The sequence below is a fragment of the Musca domestica genome, unplaced genomic scaffold (assembly GCF_030504385.1).
Source record: "Musca domestica strain aabys unplaced genomic scaffold, Musca_domestica.polishedcontigs.V.1.1 59, whole genome shotgun sequence".
NCBI lineage: Eukaryota > Metazoa > Arthropoda > Insecta > Diptera > Muscidae > Musca > Musca domestica.
Genome location: NW_026712362.1, coordinates 774,135 through 797,002, shown reverse-complemented (window position 1 = coordinate 797,002; position 22,868 = coordinate 774,135). Strand labels below are relative to the sequence as shown.

At 32.8% G+C, this 22,868-nt stretch overlaps 6 protein-coding genes across 14 annotated transcripts in view; 4 read left to right on the top strand and 2 right to left on the bottom strand.

Moving 5' to 3' along the window:
• The window catches only part of LOC101889943 (tight junction protein ZO-1), a 342,065-nt gene extending 338,378 nt beyond the window's left edge, over positions 1–3,687 (top strand). For 8 of the 9 annotated variants that reach the window (XM_059129003.1, XM_059129001.1, XM_059129000.1 and 5 more), the window contains one exon: positions 2,394–3,687. In XM_059129003.1, the coding sequence (XP_058984986.1) occupies positions 2,394–2,617 (224 nt within the window). In that variant the 3' untranslated portion in view covers positions 2,618–3,687. The remainder of the gene's footprint in view (positions 1–2,393) is intronic. The other variant, XM_059129006.1, reaches the window with a different exon arrangement.
• A 1,956-nt stretch (positions 3,688–5,643) lies between these two features.
• Positions 5,644–9,230, bottom strand: LOC101889772 (armadillo-like helical domain-containing protein 3). The gene is made up of 6 exons (XM_005188442.4): positions 8,814–9,230; positions 8,522–8,695; positions 7,763–8,417; positions 7,242–7,695; positions 7,056–7,182; positions 5,644–6,481 (listed from the first exon to the last, which is right to left on the bottom strand). The coding sequence occupies exons 1-6, from the start codon at positions 9,079–9,081 to the stop codon at positions 6,096–6,098; spliced, it is 2,064 nt and encodes a 687-aa protein (XP_005188499.1). The 5' UTR covers positions 9,082–9,230; the 3' UTR covers positions 5,644–6,095.
• Positions 9,231–10,457: 1,227 nt separating this feature from the next.
• LOC101889604 (uncharacterized) lies at positions 10,458–11,525 on the top strand. The gene is made up of 3 exons (XM_005188441.4): positions 10,458–10,838; positions 10,892–11,045; positions 11,112–11,525. The coding sequence occupies exons 1-3, from the start codon at positions 10,581–10,583 to the stop codon at positions 11,321–11,323; spliced, it is 624 nt and encodes a 207-aa protein (XP_005188498.1). The 5' UTR covers positions 10,458–10,580; the 3' UTR covers positions 11,324–11,525.
• Positions 11,526–13,505: 1,980 nt separating this feature from the next.
• LOC101889436 (vasotab) lies at positions 13,506–16,774 on the top strand. The gene is made up of 3 exons (XM_005188440.4): positions 13,506–13,732; positions 16,375–16,563; positions 16,627–16,774. Exons 1-3 carry the CDS (start codon positions 13,705–13,707, stop codon positions 16,683–16,685), a joined length of 276 nt encoding a protein of 91 aa, XP_005188497.1. The 5' UTR covers positions 13,506–13,704; the 3' UTR covers positions 16,686–16,774.
• Positions 16,775–16,780: 6 nt separating this feature from the next.
• Positions 16,781–18,962, bottom strand: LOC101889261 (iron-sulfur cluster assembly scaffold protein IscU). The gene is made up of 2 exons (XM_005188439.4): positions 18,722–18,962; positions 16,781–17,589 (listed from the first exon to the last, which is right to left on the bottom strand). The coding sequence occupies exons 1-2, from the start codon at positions 18,806–18,808 to the stop codon at positions 17,209–17,211; spliced, it is 468 nt and encodes a 155-aa protein (XP_005188496.1). The 5' UTR covers positions 18,809–18,962; the 3' UTR covers positions 16,781–17,208.
• A 1,711-nt stretch (positions 18,963–20,673) lies between these two features.
• Positions 20,674–22,549, top strand: LOC101889087 (nucleotide exchange factor Sil1). The gene is made up of 2 exons (XM_005188438.4): positions 20,674–20,903; positions 20,981–22,549. The coding sequence occupies exons 1-2, from the start codon at positions 20,777–20,779 to the stop codon at positions 22,237–22,239; spliced, it is 1,386 nt and encodes a 461-aa protein (XP_005188495.1). The 5' UTR covers positions 20,674–20,776; the 3' UTR covers positions 22,240–22,549.
• Positions 22,550–22,868: the final 319 nt, after the last annotated feature.

Genomic DNA, 22,868 nt, shown 5'->3' with positions numbered 1-22,868 from the left:
TTTTTTTTTTTAATAATTGAAATTATTATATTTTTTTGTTTATTATTTATTTTGCATACCACTTGATGTTTTATACTTTATTTCCATAATTTTTTTCTTTGGTCTTAATAAAAATTTTGTATTTTATTCTTAATAACAAATTCTTTGTATTTAAATTTTGGCATGTCTAAAGTTTTACTAACCATATTTATTTTATATTGCATGAACTTATGATTTTGTTTTAATATTTTGTAATAAATTGTTGTGTGTATTAGTTTTTAAGATTTCAAAATCTAATTTGACCAGTATTGTAAGCAAATTTCATACAAATGTTGACTCAATTTTCCATTTTGTTCTAGGAGTGAATAGTACACTCCCAATCTGAAAATTGATATTATGGGTTCACAGTCCGTATATTCAATATTTTTGAAGCATTCAAGCCATATAATTCAACAAATGTTTTTGAAATTTCGTATTTTGATTCCACATTTTCCAATGAATATCGTTTTCTTTTTTATTTATATTCATAATAAATGTATTTTTTATGTATATGCAGGGTGAGATAAAAAAAAACTGCAACAAAGTCAAACGCCATAATTTTTACATTTTTTTTAATTTTATTGAATGAAAGAAAAAATGTCGAAAATAGCATCAAATAAGTTTAAATTTGTTCGAATTGGCACGAATTATTGTCTTCAAACGGCCAATGAAACCGTCACACGCTGCCCGAATGTTGCTCTGTGGTATTTTGGTCCATTCCCGGCGAAGCGCTTGTTTGAGGTGATCGACACTTTAGTATTTTTAAATGCCAACCTTGCTTTCGGAGAGAGACGATCGGCTGTTATGGCGGCCCACACCATCACCATGGCCGACGCTTGAGTTCTGGTGGCCAACCGAAGGTGCACATTTTCAGCAAGTAAACACTAACTGCTGGACAACGAATGTTTTCTCATCGGAGAAAACCAAATTCAGCAGTTAACCACTTTCGGCCAAGCGAAGCAAGACATAGATTAGCCACATTTTTAGCCATAAAGCTGAGGGTATAAAAAGTCCTGACAGCAATGAGTTCTGTTACACTTTAAAAAAGAACTTCTATACCCTTCACCATAGTATGGAGGAAATCACTCTGTCTGTGGAAATCACTTTAGCTCCCGAACGAAATAAAGTAGATTCATAAAATTTTACTCAAATGTATATTATGCCTGCACGACTCTTGGTATTGAAAATGGGTCATGTATATCCACGTTTTGTTATAACCCCATACAAAGTTACCTCCCTATTTTCGGTATTTTGGTGATTTAAGCGACATTATTCACCGGAAATGTTTCAAATTTGGTATTTGAAGTTTGTAATGAATACTACAGCCTATGACAGAAAATTGTCTGTGCAGGTCCACGCCTTCATATAGCTCCAAATATAACGGCATCTCCCGATATTAGGTATTTTGATGATTTCAGCGGCATTATTCACCGGAATTGTTTCAAATTTGGTATTTGAAGGTCGTAATGGATGTTACAGCCTATGACAGAAAATTGTCTGAGCGAGAAAATTGTCCACGTCTTCGAATAGCCCACATTCGATATTTAATAGGTTTTATCTACATTATTTACCGATTTTTTTTTTCAAGATTAGCATTTGAATATAGACCCGCGTCGCCGTATAGGCCCTAATATAACGGTTACAATCGGTTAAAATCTTGTGTATATTCTTACCTTCAACTAACCTTAAATATTTTCATAAATAACCATAAAAAGGTCTACTTCACAAAAGATATTTTTCTCTTCTCACAAGTAAACGCTCTCATGCTCTTTTCAAAGTATACAACCGTTCCCATGTCATGAAATATCAAATGCATATTTCCAACAGGGTTTATTCCAAAGACCATGTTTTTATTAAATCGTGCCCCATTGGACTTCTTTATTAATATTTGTAAAGATTGAGAACCAATATAGTACTCATACAATTAAATGAAATTAGGATTTTTTTTGAGAAGTTTTATATATGGTAAATCCATGTTCCGCCTGTTGATGAATGTCAATGACATCTCATAACTCTTAAAAAATAATATTTTTTGTTTTATTAAAATATGCTTGTTTCTTTTTCCTCTATGTTTAATATGTATTTTGTTCTAACTAATGCATTTTCCAAAGCATACTTTCAGGCGTAAGTTCTATCAAAATCACCCCTTCATTTATTTTATTGCATGCTACATAATTTGCATTTACAACTTTCTAACTTTGTTTTCATTATTAGTACTACTAATATTTTAATAATTTCAACTATTTACAAACACACATACATACACACATATTTATTTACAACATAAAGAATACACATCTTCTGCATGTAATATTTTACATTTGAAATTTACTAATCCCTCTGTTTTTTGTATTTTCTTTCCTCCCCAATTGCAGGTGAAACAATGCTCTCTCCCCTTGTAATGTGTGGCCCGCAAGGTCTTGAATTTTTAGTACCAGTTACCCTCAATATACCACACTGTGCCGGACGAACAACATCCTTGGGTTTGGCACTGAAAGCCACAGATAGTGAAAAGAACATACACACCGAATGGGATAATATTGATTTGCCCAGTAATGCGGCAGCCCACACAGTCTCCGTTAAAGTAGATCATTTCTAAAATAAATAAAAATTAGTTATACTTTAGCTATTATATATAAGTTATTATTAAAAACAAAAAGAGATAATCAATGTATTATTTGCATGTAAATATTCATTACAAAAAATTGTTTTATAGTTTTATAAAGAAAAGAAAAACGAACAACATTCAACAGAAAACTAGACGCAATAACGCTATGATAAAGTCATGGGTATAGTTTGTGCCTTGAGCAAATAAAAAAGAAGGAGAGGAAAATAAATGGGAAGTCAGTGATGAAACCCCACCCCCTCCCATTATAATTTAAAATTAAAACGAACGACTTTCAAAAAAAGGTGCATGATTTTTGAAAGGAAACGACGATGCAGTAAATAATTTTTAAATTTAAGAATAATATTACAATAAAAAAACAAAATCCTATTGACACAGCATGTATTTTGTAAATATTTATAGCTATTATTTTTTTATTCTATTGAACTTATTATTATAATATTTTGTTTTTATATATTATAAACATTAGTTATGACCTATCATTTCTTTTCTCTCTCACAAAACAGAAAACAAAACGTATGAACATAAAAAACGATATTTAATTTTAGTTACCTTTCATTTAATTGTTTATTAATTTTAAGCATTTTAAATGTTTATTTCTGTTTCAAGCAACAAATTCTTATTTTTTTCTGTATGCTTTAAATATGTTTAAAAAAAACTTCTAAATATTTAATTTTTTCTATTAATATGGTTCGAAGAATTGAAAAAAAAAAACTTCAAAGCTAATGCAAATGAATGTTATATTTTTAAATGTTAAAACAAAAAAACAACAACCTCGTCGTTAAATAACACTTGAAAAAACTATTATAATTTGTTTGTAATACATTATAATATTAATATAATTATTATATTATAGCTATACTCATAACTACACTATTCACATTTATTCTTATATATATGAAAACAAAAAACATACATATTTACAATACATACGACAACATACTCCAATCCACACAGAGAAGAATAAATCATTACAAAATAAATAAAACAAAACCACAAAAATAATAAAAAAGCTTCAATAAAAAATTAAATAAAATAAAAAACGAGATATTTCAATTTATTTTTTCAAGGCAAGTTCTTAAAGGTATACAAGAGAGGAGAGGAGATAAGCAATAGAAAGTAAATACCAACAAGTACAAAAAATAATTCTTCAAAATTTAGATTTAAGTTAAGGTTTTATTCCTGGGCCTTTACTCTTAGATTAGGCAGTTGGGGAAGATACCTGAATAAGAAAGGGGGCCTACATTGTTCATATTTTGTTATTAAATTTCGTTAATTTTTAACATTTTTATGATTACATCTCCATCCCCTGGAGTCGACATTATCCAACTTCAAAATTGAACTAAGTTTGACAAAAATATATGGATATCCGAATTTTGAAGTAAATTGGCCGTATCAAATTACATTATTTCTGTAACAGAGGATATAAAAACAGTCCAAAGTTATCATTTTCGTAACTTTTTAAAAGAGGTCACTATTTTTGGTACTTTTGAAAAAATTCTCAAATGACGTCAAATTATTACTTTCGGCATTAAGTATTTTTTTATATCCTCTATATGGCCAGAAATACATAACCCATTCCCGTACCACCTGGACTTTAAGGAGACAATATATAAAGTCCAAAAACAAAACAGAAATTCAATACAAGGGTGGTGTTCCCCTGCCTGACTATGTTTTACAAATTTCCAATTCCACCAAAATCTTCTAAACATTATAACAAGTAAAAAAGCTCTAGGTTCGGCCGTACCAAATTTGGAATACAAAGACGTGGACATGCACAGACAATTTTCTGTCATATTCTGTAGTATCCATTACGAACTTCAAATACCAAATTTGAAACAATTCCGGTGAATAATGTCGCTAAAATCATCAAAACACCAAATATCGGGAGGTACCATTATAAGGGGCTATACCAAAACGTGGACCTGTACTGTCAATTTTCTGTCATAGGCTGTAGTATCCGTTACGAACTTCATATGCCAAATTTGAAACAATTCCGGTGAATAATGTCGCTAAAATCATCAAAATATCGAATATCGGGAGGTACCATAAAATGGGGGCTATATGAAGACGTGGACCTTTACAGACAATTTTCTGTCTTAGTCTGTAGTATCCATAACGAACTTCAAATACCAAATTTGAAACATTTCCGGTGAATAATGTCGCTTAAATCATCAAAATACCGAATATGGGGAGATAACGTTATATGGGGACTATGAGAAGACGTGGACCTACATGGTCCATTTCGATAGCAAAAGTCCTGCAGACATAATATACGTTTGAGAAAAATTTTATCAATCTACTTAATTTCGTTCGGAAGCTAGAGTGATTTCCACAGACGAACGGACATCGCTAAATCGACATAGAATTTTATGCTGATCAAGGATATATAAAATATATATTTCGAGGTGTTACAAACGGGATGACAAACTTACTATACCCTCCATACTATGGTGGAGGGTATAAAAATGAGAAATTAACGTTATTTGTGAAATCGCTAAAAATGTCCCATTATTTAAAATATTTTTATAATATTGACTATATAGTAAAAACTACAATATTTCCTCTAACCAGCTGCGCAAGTTTCATTAAAATAACTCAAGTCATTGCGGAGTTATAGCCAATTGAACTTTGACTTGTGTTAAAATATAGCTGCTAAACAGTTCTGGGCGCCTGCTACCACAAATGGAAAAATACAGACTTTTTACATATCTTGAAGAGGCACAAAATAACAGCGAATGTTGCCACCTGTTGCTGCATTAACAGTGAGTTTAAAATTGTACGAAAATTAAAGCATGATTTTAGGGATAACTTTACAATGCAAAGTCAAGGGGACAAAAATGTATGTCTGCGTATAATTAAAACGCCTAAGGATATGCTTTAAATTTATAAAATTGTAAAACAGTCAAGGGGAGATATTGGCATTTTCAAAAACTTGATATAACTCCCAACATAATTTGAAGGTTTTTTCCTTTTAAATTATAAAATTACACATTAAGTTTTACTCTTTAATAAATATATTTATTTATTCATTAATTAATAGATTTTTGTATATATTCTCAATATATATTATTGTTTTCTTTTTTTTTAATATATTTGCAAATTTTATCTAAATTTATTTAAAAAAATTGTTTGTATGTATATATGCATTAGATTCGTTTCATAGATCGATCAAACAAAATGTTGTGTTCTTATTTTTTCGATTATGTGACAACAGTCGTACACACGTTATTGTACATGGTTAGTATAATTTAAATAGCTAAGAGAAATAATACATAGATTATTATAAACTTTATATGCAATAATAATAGTAGTAATAAAAAGAATTATTATTAATGATAAAAAAACAGTCATTTCTTTTAATGATAACTCTATGTATATGATAAGATATACATATATACGAAAATAACAGATGGGAGCGTGGCGAAGAAAACTTAAATACATTAGCAGTTTACGAATTGGAGGATGTTGATGTTAACATGGCATCGGGTTCAGGTATTGTTGATACAGCTTCCTTAACATAACCATAGATTTGTTTGCGCGTATCGGCCACAACGTCACGTACCATATTTTTGAAAAATGACGTATGATGTGGTGCCTCCGCATAACGATCATAATGATCGAGAGAATCTTGTAGTTTTAGCGTAAGATCGTAATTTTTTCTCACCACATCCAAAATTTGTTCTTCCGTCGGTGTTGAGAGGCCCTGTTCGGCCAGCCATTCTTTGATTTTATTTTGGAAATGTTTAACAATAGCCAAAATGTTAACCAAGGCATTTAATAGCTTTATAACATCATCCTTATATTCACAATCAGGCATGGTGGTGTAGCGGAGGACTGAAATTGAAAAAAAGGGTTTAAAATAATTGAAGGAAGTGCAAGATATTTAAAAAAGGAAGAAAGGGGATTTATAAGAACTGGATCTAAGAAGTCCGTCATCGATTTAGATAAATTATTTGTTTCAAGTTTCTTGAAATGTCCAATTTGCAGCTTTGAAATATTCAATTTGGAAAGGAACATAGAAATTAAATTATATTATCCTCGTTATAAACCTACGAAAGGGGTTTAAAAGTTTCTTGAAAATAGCTTTCTTGTAGGCCCTTGAAAGAGGTTAATAATTTTTTTACAAATATATGCGTTGTGGGCACTGGGAAAAATTTCTAAATATACACGTTCTAGGATATTGGAGAATTGTTCTTCTTCAAAAAAAAAATCTTCTTAAAGCCTTAAAGGAGGTAACTGAAACATATTCAAAAATACCAAGTTATAGACACTTAGGGCTTTTCAAATTATTTAAAACTTTACTTTAAGGGCGCTTGTTAAATATCGTCAAGTCATCGAGACAGGTGAACCTTGCAAATTCGACTCTAAAGGCGACCATAAGACTGCAAGGACAAAAACAATAACCTACCCATTGCATGCAGTTCCGTGAAAACTTTCTCTTCTCTATTCAATTCATAATACAGCTCATCATAGCTATTGGTGGTAGCCAAAAACGTATCACCATATGTTATAAACAAATTGAAAATATTAACAACCTAAAAATATTCAAATAAATTAATTTTTCCATTCACTTCAAAAATGGATCCTTACATACCTGCAACGACAAATGAAATATATTACATTTCTTGACCAATGTCTGTTCCTGATTCACCAAAAACCGTAGCAAACCAATCAGGGCGGACCACAACTCTTTCCAGGGATAATTCAGACGCACTCGACAACGTTTCTGATAACACAGTATGCGATGTATAACACCAATACACAACAGATATAGTTCCATGGGGAATTTCTTCATTAAATGTGATACGATAAATTCAACCAAGAGATCCAATAGAGTAGCAGCCAAGGGTTGGGATTTGCCCACACGATCAACATTTAATTTGCGATGACGCATTTGGGCACGATGCAGCATAACTTTAAAGGTTAAGTTGCTATCATGCATCATGGAATTGGCATATTGATCTTCGGAAATGCAGGTTAGTATTAGGAAACACAATTTCAAATTGGCAACACTGGATTCGTTTTTGTTATCCTGCATTACAATGGAACTGCAAGGTAAATGGAAAAACAACGAATTATTTATTTTTCAAGGATTAAAGAACCAAAACCTCTTACCAATATTGAAAAACAGCCACCAACAAATTCGTTGGATACTGGGTCATATCGATGATGGGTGCATTTGCCAAATCCGGCACTGGTTGTGTTAAACTTAACGTATTACTGGGCGAGGGTGGGGCACTTGATTCGGTTTGTGTGTGGGCCAAAGTTGTGATAAAGTTCCTATTTAAATGCACCGCCTCATAGAGGGCCAGCAATAGACCATTATTGGCCTTGATCTGTTGTACACGTTCACAGCCCTCATCCGACACAAACATATTACCCACAATATTCGACAGCGATGAGAACCACGATGATGATTGTGCATTATTAAGGCTTTGCATATATTGACGACAAAAATCAATTAACGACTGTGATATCATTTGTCCATATCCATTCAGGGCTAGTTCATCGGCCAAAATAGATAATTGCACTATATAAGGATTGGTAGCTTCATGTTTACGATAATTAACCAATATTGTAAGAAGTATAACAATATCATGACCATGTTGGGCTCTCAGCGTTGGATCACTCAACAGTTTTACAAAGGCATCGAACAAGGTGTTCATCATTAAGTATTCCAGCAGGACATTTTGACTGACATTATCCGTACCCGTGACCAAAACTAATAGCAATTTTAGGCACATGAAACGGGCATTTTCTGGGACATCACCTGTGAATATAGATCAAATTAAATTCATATGAACTAAATAAAAAGAGGCCACAAGACTAGATCTGGCTTGTTCAGGCATTCTAGGAATTTATGCCGCTACTCACCCAACAATATCCGATTACAATGTACCATTAGCTGTTTCATCCATTTATCCATATGCTCATAACCAAATATATCATTCAATATATCATATGAGGTATCTGCTGTTGATTTTTTAAATATGCCATAGAACAGGGAACACAAAGTCTGCATGCTATTGCACAAACGTTTGGGATGATCTAAACAAATGAAAAAAAAATATTAACAAATCTAGCCACACCCTGTTGCTCTTAGTTTTCCCACAACATACTGTGAAGTTTTTGTTGCTTTAACTACAACTTGCTCCTCTCTACTCACCGGTATCCAACATTTCTATACATTTCTGGAAAATCATATTCAAATTTGGCTTTACCACAGCGAATTGTTCACCCGTCAACTTGGTAATTTCACCCTCCAACACCTCAACATTGGGTTGCAACAAAAAGAATTCATTCCAAAATTCTGAATGTTCAGGACGACGTTCTTGACTAGGATCTTCACCACGAAAGAATAACTCATAGATGTAGACGACCTTTTCTTTGGGTCTCTTTGAGGAACCGCTACCACTGCGTTTACGCGATGTCATATTTGTTAAACAAAATTAATAGGGGGCTATTGTATTTTAATGGTTTGTTTTAATAGTTTTCTTTCAAAGAATCTGGGGAAACTATCCTTTATTCGTGCTTTCTTTTGTGTGTCGCAGTCAATTGAAAACGTCATTTATTTGCCTTGCTAAAGCGTTGGTAGGTTATGTGTTGGCTTTGTGATTTTCGTTTGACAGTCAACAGCTGTTCTCGTATTACATGTTGATTAAGGGTTATTTAGATTTAAAGATTTATAATTGAAGTGCTGTTATGTATGAAAATAATTATTTTTTTTAATTACCAAAACAAATTAAACACACTAATAGAGGCTTTTTCAATGTAATAAATCCAGAAAAGTGGCGGTTGCATAAAAATTAAGAAAAAAAATTCATCAAAGGAAGTTAGAAAGAAGTGAGAAATTTAAACTTCGTATTAAATAAGAAAAATACAACTCTGTATTAAAGTTTATTATTATTTTAAATAGATTTTTAAAGCATGCAACTATTTGTTTCGATTGCTTCAAAATTTTTATAAATAGAAAAAAGAAAAAACATAAGTGAAATGTTGGCATTTATTTTTATAAAATTAAATTTAAACATGAACTTCAGCAGAATATGAAAATATTTATGTTTATTTTGTATATACCATGGTAGAAGAATATAGATAGACGCATCGACACAGCTGCTGGGACAATGAACTGTCAAAACAATTTTTGAATTGAAAATGTTGAATGAAAAATTATTTAAATTTGTAAAAATTGATGAAAAACGCGAATTATAATGACCTCCGAATGACGTCGTATAAGAAAACATTTAAAAATCTACTTATATTTGAAAACACATTTAAAAATTTTTGACATATCAATGTTTCCAAGCGTTGATGCATCTACCTGTATTTTTCTACCATGGTATATACAAAGACTGCGTATATGTTTTGACATTACAAGGAAATTGTGGATTCAGATCATTTATATGACTTACATTGTAAGGGATTGCATAATAGGTCTGACAAGACCACTGAACGAATTTCCTTCAAAAAAGTTCAAGTGTGACCTATTGTCAAAAACAGATGTGCGTTGACACGACCTAAGGAAGTTTAGCGGAAACGGTTCCTGACTGTAGACCTATTATTACGAGCCGAAGGAACTCTTGCCAAAAAACTGATTTGGGTTATTCTACCAGCAACCAAGCTTAAATGAAATTTAAAATATTTTCTTTAGGAAGCAGAGTTTTTTCACACAAACTACATTACGCTGATTAATATTAAAATTACGGGAAATGGTCCGCCAAATAACAATGTTGTATTAAGAGGGGGAGATTACCGAGATTACCCAACACAAATGAAATTCAGAGATTTTCATTTATATTTTGTGATAATACAATTAATAATGCATTTACCTCAAGACAGACATCGGCATGAGCTTAATTCAATTTAGTTTATTCTCAGAGCTTGCGATAATAAAGTAACCATTGATCCCGAACTGCAGCAGTTCATATTCGAAATGTTGTCATGGTTTAATCGTATACAATCAACCATTATCATAGGATGTTTGAATATTTTCATTTACTGTATGTTTGCTGCTGTAATTTTGGAAAATTTGGAATATGATCGATTTCATGAGTATGACTATGATGACTATAGTGACATATACAAGAGTTATGAACAGCGGGAACATCGAAAATTATATTGTATGATCTATGTGATTATGTGTGGAATAATGATGTTGCTATCGGCTTTGCTGATATGGGGCACTGTGAAGGTTAAAATTGTGAAGATTTTGTAAATGTATATTAACGTTTTACTAAAATATAGAAACGACCCCCATACATGGCCCCTTGGCTCTTGGGTTCATTTGTTGTCTTGGTGTATAGCAGCATCGTGGTTTTAGATGATATATTTTTAAAATCCTCGTTTGTGGGTGTGGCCAATGCGTTTTTATTTTTCACTATACTTTTCATTGTGTTTGGTAAGAATCAAATCGAATCAAACAATTTTTATTTAAATAATAAATTATTTTTTCTAATACTTTTAGGTTTCCAGACATTTTGTTTGGCCCTGGTGTACAGTGTATACAGGAACTTTCAATTGGAAATTGCTTTAAAATATTCACGAAAGCAATTGCATGAGGAGATCCAGCAAGAGTGCTTGGAAGAAATTGCCCCAACATTGGCGACAGAGATAAAATCAGAATCAAAAATTGAAAGCAACAAGAAAAAATCGTATAGGAAGTTAAAACAAAAATAAATTGTTGCCGTAATTGTGGATTATCTAAGGTTATTTTAAATACCATCATTTCCATGGTAGAAATAAGAAGGTGAACTCGTGAAATCATATGTTTACAATTTTTTCTAAATTATATGACATCTCATTCTCAAAATGTATATTTATGAAAATTCAAATGGAAAATTATAGGAAAATTTAGAGCAATACAAATACGAACAATATAAAGTTGTTTGAATTAATTCTACCAAGACCATTTGTTAATGACTTATATATGTGAAATAATTGTAATCAAAAATTTAGTCAATATTTATATATTTTTTATACCCTCAGCCATAAGGCTAGAGAGGGTATATATCATTTGATACGGCCAAAGCGTGCCTCATCGTCGGTCTGTCTGGCTGGCTGGTGCGCACGATAACTCTCGAAGAGGATATTCGATTTGATCCAAACAAGGTACATCGTAATATTATTATCAAACTTAGATCGAGTTCGGAGATGGGTAATATCAGTCCACTCCACAAAGGGTTCAAATTTTCAAAGAAAATAATTTACTGCACAGAAAGAGAAAAGATAATCCGATTTTGCTCCAACTTTGCAAATCCTAACATTTGCATTAGTGCTACGTCATGTGCGAAAATGGACCACATCTGTCCATTCCATCCAGTACCTCCCCCATAAATGGTTAACATTTTGAGGATTTTAATTATAACTCTTATAAAATGCGATATAGGTGTCCGATTGCCTTCAAATGACACACATCGCAATATTCTTGTTCACCCAAGGTCTGGTGTGAAGATGGAATATATTGGTCCACTCCTTCTGGTACCTCCACAAAGGGTCAAAATTGTGAATATTCATGAAGCTCATAAAACGCGAAAATCACATCTGATTCCATTCAGACTTGGCACATTTAATATTTTCATAAGCTAAAGATCTGTTATAAAGATGGAAGAGATCGGACCATTTCTTTTGGTACCTCCGCCACAAAGGGTCAACATTTTGAATAACAAAAACAATCATAAAATCCAAAATAAGCATCCGGTTCTCTTCAAATTATACACATCACAATATTTTTATTATACCAAGGTCTGGTGTGAAGTTGGGATATATGGGTGCACTGCTTCTGGTACCTCCCCTACAAAGTGTCAAAATTTTGAGTATCAATGAAGATTATAAAATGGGAAATTAACATCCGATTCCATTCAGACTTGGTACATCTCAATATTTTCTTCAACACTAGATCTGTTAAAAAGACGATAGAGATAGGACCATTTCTTCTGGTACCTCCCCCACATAGGATTCAAGATTTTCCAAAACAAAACGCTCAAAGAAAGCGAAATAAGCATTAAATTCTCTTAAAATGTCACACATACAAGTATTTTCGCTAACGGAGAATCTGTTGTGAAGATGATATATATCTTCGAACCCTTTCAGGTACCTAACCCACAAAGAGTCATAATTTGCAAAGCTTCTATCTGTCATAACTTGCGAAATAAGTTGGCGATTCTATACAACTTGCTATATCTACAGTCTTTAATAAATCAGCGAATCTTGCGAAAAAAGTTGGCGATTCTCTTAACAAGAAATCTGATATGATTATGTAATTTATTGGAATTTATGATTTCGCATAAAATTGGATATAAATGTTCGATTTCCTTCAAATTTTGCACTACCAATATTTTTATCTGTATTAGATTAAGTATGAAAATGGAATACTTCGGTCTGCTATATCTGTTACCTCATGTGTATTTCCACATATCTCAAAAAGTAAAGGAATTAGTCGATATAGACCATATCTGGCACTTTGTAATATTTATATCATGATTTACATTCAAACGAATATATATTTTTCCTTAAAACAATTTTTTAGAGCATATTTTTTGTAATCTCAGAATTTGCTTTGGAATTATTTTGGCAGAAAAAATCGCGGATTTATTAAAGACTGTCGAAAAAATGTTAATATTTAAAACCCCCCATAAGGGGTTAAGATATATATTTCTTGGAAACAACAACTTGATAAAAAAGTTTGAGAAGATTGGAATACAAACAAATAGACATACACAGCATACAAATATGTTTCAATACGTAAACATCACACACCATTTCATGCCACTCTCTCGAACACGTAATGTCCATAATTTGTTTGTTTTTTATTTATTTACTTGCTATTGTTTGGATTTAAAGCTTCCATTGTTTATTGCTGTGTTCGGACGATTGGTTTCTCGGCCAGGCTTTGGCCGGCTGCTGATCATTAATTTGCGTGTATAAAATCAACAACAGCAAAGCTTTCAGGTTTAGTTGAGATTGAAGTGTAACCTCGCTTTGAACTTGTTAGCCATAGCTGTGATTTATTTATTTATTTTCTGAAAAAAAGTGACCGATATTCAAACAAACAAACAAAGATGCGTTTTGCTTTGGGATTTTTCTTGGGTAATTATAAATTATATACTATAGTATACAAATAAATAATCCTATGCCATATGTCTAGTGCGTAGATAAGACATCAAAATGGATGGTTTTGTTCTGGTTTTTAGAATTTCAATAAAAATTACCATAATTACATTAGTGATTCAAAATGTCTGGTCAAGACCATCACGTACCCACACACCTGATAATTATGTCTGTACTTAAATGCTTAATTGTTTCAATTGAAAAAAAAAGATATGATAACATCAACTAAATTAATGTACAAAACAAATTTTTAATTGACTGTGTGCAAAATGCTTATCATCCATCCGTTTGTGAATATGCCAAGTTTTCACTCTGCTGATGATTAATTCAGTGGAAATTTAAGTTTTAATTATTCGCGCATTAAAATCCAGAGTATTCTACTATTTCGATTTAAATTAACGTACACTGGCCAACAAACAAAAAAACCTGATCCAAATTTCTATACAAAAAAATGGAAATGCAAACTCAATTCGATATCTAAAAAACTTCTTAATTGGCCTTGCATCTAATGATAACGCCTTAATGGTTTTCCATCTACAAGAGAAGAACTGTGAAGAATCAGTCTTCCATCAACACCCAGGGCCCTTCTCCCTACAAAAGACTTCAAGATAAATCTTTTATCCTCTCCTGTTTGGAATTCTTCTATTGCCATAAATTTCTCGATTAGGTTCCTTTAGATGTCTTCTTGGTTTGGCTGTGCAGCTACACAGATGTTGACAGCTTCTTCGCTTGAAGTTGTGTCCACTTAGAAAGAATAATAAGACATAGGAGGAGGAAAGGTATATAACTAGAATAGAAGAGTTTGACTCCTGTTTTATAATTTTTATCTGTAGAAAATTTCTTGATAGATCTTGAATCTAAAGATAACGCTAAAGAATCAGTCTTCCATAAACAAAATGCCTTTCTGTCTACAACAGACCTCAAAAGAAATATTTTTTAGGAGGACATCTATTGAGAATTCTCCTATGGTCATAAAATCCTAGATTATAAATGTGTTCTTAGTTTGAATGCCCAGCTACATAAGAATCGACAACCATTGACTATATTCTAGAAAGGATAATCAGAAATCTTACGGAAAAAATATGTTGAGGTTTGAAGAGATGTTTTTGTATAATGGTTTACATAACCAGGAGAGGTTTTTAGCAAACATACATATGCAGCATCAGTGCCTTCATCCATCTGGGAACCATCTATGTAGATAGCAAGACCTCCCAAGTATTATTACATAGGTGTAGTTGAAGTCCAAAAAGGTGGGCATGTAATCATTAATTCAGCTTTAGCTTCACCAAAAATATTTCGACTTCATTATCAAAGGGCGAAAAGTACCATCCCTTCACTATCCGTAGTCTTGGCGCACTCTTCTATTAACAAACGATTTTTGTGAGAGACTTATAGAAAAAAGGCCTGTTGAGAGTTCTTTAATCCATGGAAGATTTCTTTAATCCATGGAAGAGTTCTTTAATCTACGGAAGACCTCTTCAAGGGTCACATATCTCTAGAAATCAAGTCCCATTGAAATCAAAAGTATATTTGAAGGATTTAAGAGGCTTTGTTCTATTGACACCCTAAAAGGCATTCTTTTCCAGAAAACATTTTGAAAGGATATCCCTAGAAGACCTCTTTAAGAGTCTTGAATCTGGCATTTCTCGAGAATTACCGTCCTTGAAGTGGGAGGATGTACATATTGAATACACGTATTCTTCATACAGAAGACTCCGCGGTCTTTAGATGACTCCGGTAGAGTCTTCTATCTCTAAAAGATTCATTTAAAAAGTTTATAACTTTCCAGAAGCAAACTTTTTACCAGGGAATTTTTAAAAGTTGAAGACGTCGCAATATTTCTCTCATAACTGAAAAATCTTACATGGCCCTGCTATAGGTAGAATACCTTTGCAAATATTTTCTTAGTTAGGAACCTCTTTGGTATTCGTTAATGATCGAAGTACTTTCAATGCCTTCTAACCAACAGGTTTTCTTTTTAACAGAAACAAATACACAAGTTTTTCCCGGATAACATTGTATCCTTTAAGAGGCCTTCTCTACAAAGAATGGATTTTGCAATATCTTCACCCTAACAAAGAAATTCTACAAATTTTTGATAGATTTTGAGTCGATAGAAGAATTTTTGGATCCCTCGAAAGAATTAAGATATTTAAAGACTATTGAATAGAAAATCTATAGAAAAGGTATCTTGAGTTATCTTCTTTCCGTATACGCCTTACAAGCCGTGTAGTCGGTATTTGAAAGGCATCTTCCCTCCCACCAGGTTTTCTGTTAAAAGAAACCCTTCTACAAGTCTTTCTCTGGATTCAATTGTTTCAAAGCCTCCTCTTCTTGAAAGGCATTTTACGACAATTTTTCTTTACAAAGGAATTTTGAATATATTTTTTTGAACGTTCCAGCGATAAATTTTCTCTAGAGCGGAGTTTCTTTTGCAGGATTACTGCAAAAAATTAGGGTATGGAATACACTTAAAAGGCTTTCAATCTGTAAATCTTTCTCTGTGGAGGCCCTTCCATCTCTTCTATCTTAAACGTATTATTTCTATTTGAGATCCTTTGAAATTCCTTCACTTTATTATAGTTTTATATGACCACAACTGAAAATATTTTTACTTCCAGTAATTTGCTTGGTGGCCATGGCAGTTGCTGTACCCGCCAAAAATAAGCAAGCTCCTGCCTGCTCTGCAAACTGTGGTGAGAAATACGAACCAATTTGTGCCAAGGCCAAAAATGGTAATAAGGAACGCCTCCTGACCTTTGGAAATGAATGTGTTATGGGCAACTACAATTGTCAACACAGTGATGATCGTAAGTCAATAACAAATAATACAGCAAAAGACAGAAAATTAATTATACATTTCTTTCTTACAGCCTATGAAGTCAAATCCAAGGGCGAATGTGGTGGCAATGTCAGTGTCCGTTTATCCTAAATATTTATGACAAAAATTTGGCATGAAAAATAACAATAAAAAATATATGATTTTTTTTTAACAATTAAAGCATATAATTTATTTTTGTATTGATGTTTTGTTTTATTTTGTCAGGCTTATTATGAAGAAAAGTTGAAGTATTTGCGTATATTTCTATGCAAAACGATTTTCATATATAAGTGGCATATCAAATATGACAACGTTCTGTTTTCTGTACATCCTTAAATCAGACTTAAGCTTTTCATCTTCTTCATCATCATCAAAAAAATCCTTAATGTATATTCATCTTAAATAGTTAGCATTAAAGAAAACTTTCCACGAAAGCCCTTCTTTTATACACATTTCATTTTTTTGTTTTTCTACAAAAATATTTTGTCAACAAGTTTTGTAACTACGCATACACTATGAGTACTAAATAACTAGATAATTTTCGTTTTTTTTTTTGTTTTGCTCTGAAGAAAGATCAAATAAAAATTTCGTTCTCCTTTTTGAGGTTGAATTTTCTAGATTTTTATTTCACAATTTACTTGTCGTCCTTCTTCTTTTGTTGCTTGACTTTGTAATCGGCCAAAGCCGCCTTAATGGCATCCTCAGCCAACATTGAGCAATGCAATTTGACGGGAGGCAAGCGCAGCTCCTTAGCAATGTCGGTATTTTTCAATTTGCCAGCTTCATCGATGGTCTTGCCCTTAACCCATTCGGTGGCCAAAGAACTGCTGGCAATGGCTGAGCCGCAGCCAAAGGTTTTAAATTTAGCATCGATGATTTTGCCATTTTCATCGACTTTAATTTGCAATTTCATCACATCGCCACAGGCTGGAGCACCCACAAGACCTGTGCCAACTGTCGAGTCTTTTTTATCTAAAGAACCAACATTACGTGGATTTTCGTAGTGTTCAACCACCTAGAAGAGATAGACAGTAAAAAAAAGAATTAAAAATATATTTTAATAATTTATGTGTTTAAAAAACCAACAAAACAAAGTACATGAACTTTATCAGTAGAAGACACGTTGTGATAATACATTTGTTTACAAAATAAAATAGCATGTAGAAAATGGAAAAAGGGAGAACAATTGGTCGAATAATATCAACAGATGTAGGGAAGTCTATAAACCCTTTAGTTGTTTAATTAATTATACGAAATATTCTTTATTTATACATTTAATGTAAGACTTGGAAGAACATATGTTGTTACGTATATTTGAATTTTGATTTTTTTAGTATTAAAATTTTACCCGTCAATCAAAATATTATCTCGTATGAGTGCAACATTTGAGTTATATTGCGTATTAAATTTGTTGAAATGTACTTAAAGTGCACTTTAAAGGGCCAAAAAGGAGTTCTATCCGCAGCGAAACTATATAAATTCTACAATTTTAAGATATTTACAATTCCTTTTGGAGCTATATACCTATCGAAACCATGTCGTTTTGTCAATACAACAAACATATGTATCTATAAAGGCCCTTATATTTATAGAATGTTTGTAAAGGGTAACAATTTAAAAATCTTCGGTCTGTAAATTACCATTGTTGTGGTTCCTATTTTTACAAAACCTACTTAATGTGATTAATCAAAACATATTACACTATTGTACGGAAGTCGAAACCTTTGGTCTTATGTCGTATGTATATAAATAAGTTTTAGTGGAACCTTTTTTCAACAATTTTTTTTGCGGAGTCATTCTCGATTTGTGTAGAAATGCCTACAAACCCACCTCCTTTGGTCGGTTCCGCACCGAAATTAACTGCACCTATTCCTTGTCTCCCCATTGGAACTCCCACCTTCTAATTTTGATAAATTGCCAATAACCAAAACAACAGCCGGCAAATAGGCCTTCACAACGTTTTTTTATCCCAATCACTATTCCTCTGTATAGAGTATATAACAGGCATGTTGACTAAAAAAGACCTTGAAATTTCACAGCGGCACTTTAGAGCAACAATAAACTACAACAACAACAAGCCAATCACACTATCGAATATAAAAGGGAATATTTTTACTTTTGGGAATCTATCAACAAAGAATACTTACATTCTCGTGATATAATGCGACGGGAATACTTTGAACACGTCTCAAAGGAGCTTGCAAAAGGCGTGATACTCTGGTCAATGATGACATTGTATCGATTGATTGCGAATTTTAAAAACGAAAAATTTCTTTTCACCAGGAAAATTGGAAAATATTGTGAAATACAAAAATGTTCTTTCGGTCGATTCTTGTTACGCGCAGTTATTTATTTTTCCAACGTTCTATAAGAATCCAGAGTTTATCAATCTCAGAGAATGAAGGCGGCTAGGAGGCTAACGCCGTTGAATTAAGCTGTAGCTGTGGAATTTGTTCTCTATATTTGTGTTTACAGGGAATAAATTATTTGTACATGTTATGCTAGGAACACAATTGGAGCGAACGACGAATTTCGCCCTACGCGGCGACAAAATGAGCCGCGTAAATTCGTCGTATGGAACACAATACCGACGAAATTATAAAACAGCTGATGAAGTTGTTTACTTTTTGCTCATTTGTTGACTACAATGAATTATACAAGAACACATAATTCTTTACGTTCTCTATTATAATTTCACTTATGTCCATCTTCTCTATTATAAATTCACTGATATCCATCTTCACTCAGGCGCAAGTACACAAATAAATAAACAAATTAATTATGTTTTTTTTATACGAGTAACAGATAGTAGAGTGACCATAACAAATTTTAAAGTAAAAAGTAACTTTATTTACTAAAACACATAAAATTCGTTCAAGTATGGCCACCTTGTACAGTTTTGTTCGCCGGTCGCCGGCGTATGAAATAGAAATAAAGCTAATTGAGTTCGCGGCGACCGACGAAATTTTCGCCGGTGCCGTGATTGTGTGCACTTCCATATACACATATGTGTTTTATTTTTGACGACGAACATACGCCGCGAAAAAATTCGTCGTTCGCTCCAATTGTGTTCCTAGCATAAAGCCGTAAATAGACGGTGATAGATTACAGAAAAATTTAAGATTATCGAAACGAAAGGACATGTACTTTCCGTAACCCTTTTCGCCCAATTTACACGCGTGAGATGTGATAAAATGTATTGTGCTTAAATATCTAGAATATGTACTAGACATTGAGTGAAAATTAGTTTTTATGTCTTTGTTTCTATTTATATTTGCTTTGTTTCAGACACAGCAAGAATCTTCTAGTTTTGCAATTGGTTCCGATTTTTCCTTTATGATATCGGAGAAAATTGGAACAAAGTAAATATTTATTTTTCATCATAAAGGAAAAATACATATGTATGTTATCGTAGTAACATTTTACACATTCTTGCTGTTCAGGAACAGAACAATTCATATTAATCTTTTCAGCTGACATTTGTATTACTTTTAATCAATAAATTTCCATTATTTTCTACCAACAATCAATCACTTATTGTAACTTTATATTCTTAACCATGATACTGCCTAAAATCCTTGAGATACCCATTGTCTATTTTATAGTCTGCAATTTAGTACTAATTTTGAACTATTTTTCTCTTGCTGTTCAGGAACAGAACAATTCATATTAATCTTTTCAGCTGACATTTGTATTACTTTTAATCAATAAATTTCCATTATTTTCTACCAACAATCAATCACTTATTGTAACTTTATATTCTTAACCATGATACTGCCTAAAATCCTTGAGATACCCATTGTCTATTTTATAGTCTGCAATTTAGTACTAATTTTGAACTATTTTTCTCCATATTATAAAGGAAAATTCAGTTATCGTAGTAAAAATATTTGTTTTTTTTTTAAGATCTGGAAGCGAGCATCGTTTTATGAATTTTATTCATTTTAAAGCACATAGTCTAAAGACACCTTAACCACGTGCACTCATTTGATGAAGAGAGAAGAGAAATTGAGCACATCAGCTGGCAAAAGTACACGTAAACACTGCCAATTTATTTTACCTACACTTTTATCTGCCATTTTTCGGTTTCCTCTTCATTCGTAATCTTTGGAACGTCTTTATAATTGGTTGACTTGCAGAAAAAAGTTAAGAGTTTTAAAATCGCTGGCAGACTACGAAATTCGCAAAATTATAAAATAAATATGAAGTTATACACAATTCTAATAGTCTTGGGACTATTTACCTATTCCGCTTGGGCAAAAGACACTAGCGAAGTAAAGAAAAATCAAACATTTATAGCCACACATGAATGGCAAGAAATCCCAGAAGGTAGGCAGGCTATAAAGCACGGCATATTTGTTGTTGTTTTTTAATTGTTTATATTTATTTTGTGTTACACGTTCAAGGCCAAGGAATACCACAAGGTCTGCATGTTCGAATTAACTTACAGACGGGGAAAAAGGAAGCCAAACTTTTGGATGAGGCAGATGAGAGTAGTAGTGATCCACTGAAAGTCATGCACAAAGATGGTGCATTATCTGTGTTGCCGGATGAATATGAAACGGTAAAAGAGGAAGACGACGATGACGATAATGATGAGTCGAATGGCAAAGAAGCGGCCGGAGGGAAAGCTAAAAAAGTCAAACATTTAGATGAGGCCCTCAAACGTATTGGCATCGATTATACACCCGAAGAGAAATTGGAAAATATTAAACGAGAATTTCGATCCTATGAGGAGCTAAAAAAGACTTTTGAGGGTATGCGTAAGGCCTTTAAATCGGATGGTGAAATTATCATACAACTGATTGAAGAATTCCATAATGTGACCAAGGATAACAAAGATGTGGAGGCACGTGTTAAGATTCAAACGCAAATATTGGAAAGTTTCAATTATCTTATGTCTCAATATGATAATGCCCAGCTGTTTGTGGAACAGGGCGGGTTAGATCACGTCATATTGCCCACATTGGTAAATCAAACACATGTGGGTTTGAAGGTGGAAGTAATGCGTGTCCTGGGTGCAATGTGTCAAAATAATCCCAAAGTACAAATAAAGGTCTACGAGAGGAATATAGGCTCACATCTCACCCAGATCCTAATGAGTTCTACACGTACCGAGGAGTTGTCTACAGCCTTATATGCATTCAGCAGTTTGCTGAGAAAGATTCCTCATGCCCAACAACGTATTCTGTCGACGTCTGGAACCCAGGCCTTGGTTTCCGTTTTGGGCAAAGAAGCTGAATTGAAAATAAAAGCCAAAGCTGTGACAATTATCAGTGATATAATTGTGGAAAAAGAATTGGTTCTCTCAAAATCCTCAGCAGATGATGATCCCTTGGCTGCGGCCCAATACGCTGAATTAAGTTTTCCCGAATGGCTTGAAGCCAATTCATATTGTGAAACAATGGATGCTCTTGTGACAACAAATCTCTATGAATTCCTGGAGGCACCCGACATTTTGGAATATTTCATAAATGCTCTCGATAATACGAAAACATTTTGTTCACCCCTATGGTCACAGAGTCCACAATTTCGTCACGTCCTACTGACGCTAAGAAATCGTTATTCCCAATCGGAAGATGAATATCGTTTGGATATTGCAAAATTATTAAATAATCTAATAGATAAATTATATCCTGAATCAATTAGACACGATGAGTTCTAAACTCGAAGGGTGTCGCTGTCTCATATAACATTTTAAGAATACTTAAAGGCTGTTTTTTCCTCTCCTAGAGTTTCTAGTTTTCACCACCTGGTACTCTATATGTTCCAATACCCTTTGTGATTTTCCTAGTGAATAATTTAGTTTTCTTTTTCATTTTAATTTTTGAAGACTTCCTAATTTGTAATTATAGTTTCTACGTTTCGTGAATGTGTGTGTTTTTTTAATTCCTATTTTAAATGTTAAGTTCGGACTGCACAAGAATAAATGTAAAAAAACGACACAAAATGTTTAAAGAAAATATGAAATGAAATTGTGTTTTGGTTTGTTTATAGAATTTTGGGAGGGGGTTATAAAACTCGTAGTTTCGTCTTTAAATGTCCCATTCTGTTGGTTTTTAATAATTCCTTTTTGATTTTCAATAGAGTGGCTTATTTTTATCTGTAAAATAAAACTTATTGTATATGGTTGCCTATGAATGGGTCCTATAAGGACAACTTCTTGCCATAAGGCTTGATATCAAATTTGAAACAATTCCGATGATAATTTTGGATGAAATCATTAAAAAAATGAATATCGGAAGTTACCGCTTTATGACGTGAGTCTATAGAAAAACATGGACTTTCATAGAC

Excerpts from the sequence above, each read along its gene's own strand:
- LOC101889772 (XM_005188442.4), bottom strand. The coding sequence starts at position 9,081 with ATGACATCGCGTAAACGCAGTGGTAGCGGTTCCTCAAAGAGACCCAAA. Across the intron at positions 7,696-7,762 it reads GTGGCTGTTTTTCAATATTG|TTCCATTGTAATGCAGGATA; the intron begins GTAAGAGGTTTT and ends TTTACCTTGCAG. Across the intron at positions 7,183-7,241 it reads TATTTCATTTGTCGTTGCAG|GTTGTTAATATTTTCAATTT; the intron begins GTATGTAAGGAT and ends GAATATTTTTAG.
- LOC101889604 (XM_005188441.4), top strand. The coding sequence starts at position 10,581 with ATGTTGTCATGGTTTAATCGTATACAATCAACCATTATCATAGGATGT. Across the intron at positions 10,839-10,891 it reads TGATATGGGGCACTGTGAAG|AAACGACCCCCATACATGGC; the intron begins GTTAAAATTGTG and ends ACTAAAATATAG. Across the intron at positions 11,046-11,111 it reads TATACTTTTCATTGTGTTTG|GTTTCCAGACATTTTGTTTG; the intron begins GTAAGAATCAAA and ends TAATACTTTTAG.
- LOC101889436 (XM_005188440.4), top strand. The coding sequence starts at position 13,705 with ATGCGTTTTGCTTTGGGATTTTTCTTGG. Across the intron at positions 13,733-16,374 it reads TGCTTTGGGATTTTTCTTGG|TAATTTGCTTGGTGGCCATG; the intron begins GTAATTATAAAT and ends TTTTACTTCCAG. Across the intron at positions 16,564-16,626 it reads TTGTCAACACAGTGATGATC|CCTATGAAGTCAAATCCAAG; the intron begins GTAAGTCAATAA and ends TCTTTCTTACAG.
- LOC101889261 (XM_005188439.4), bottom strand. The coding sequence starts at position 18,808 with ATGTCATCATTGACCAGAGTATCACGCCTTTTGCAAGCTCCTTTGAGA. Across the intron at positions 17,590-18,721 it reads TCGCATTATATCACGAGAAT|GTGGTTGAACACTACGAAAA; the intron begins GTAAGTATTCTT and ends TATCTCTTCTAG.
- LOC101889087 (XM_005188438.4), top strand. The coding sequence starts at position 20,777 with ATGAAGTTATACACAATTCTAATAGTCTTGGGACTATTTACCTATTCC. Across the intron at positions 20,904-20,980 it reads ATGGCAAGAAATCCCAGAAG|GCCAAGGAATACCACAAGGT; the intron begins GTAGGCAGGCTA and ends TACACGTTCAAG.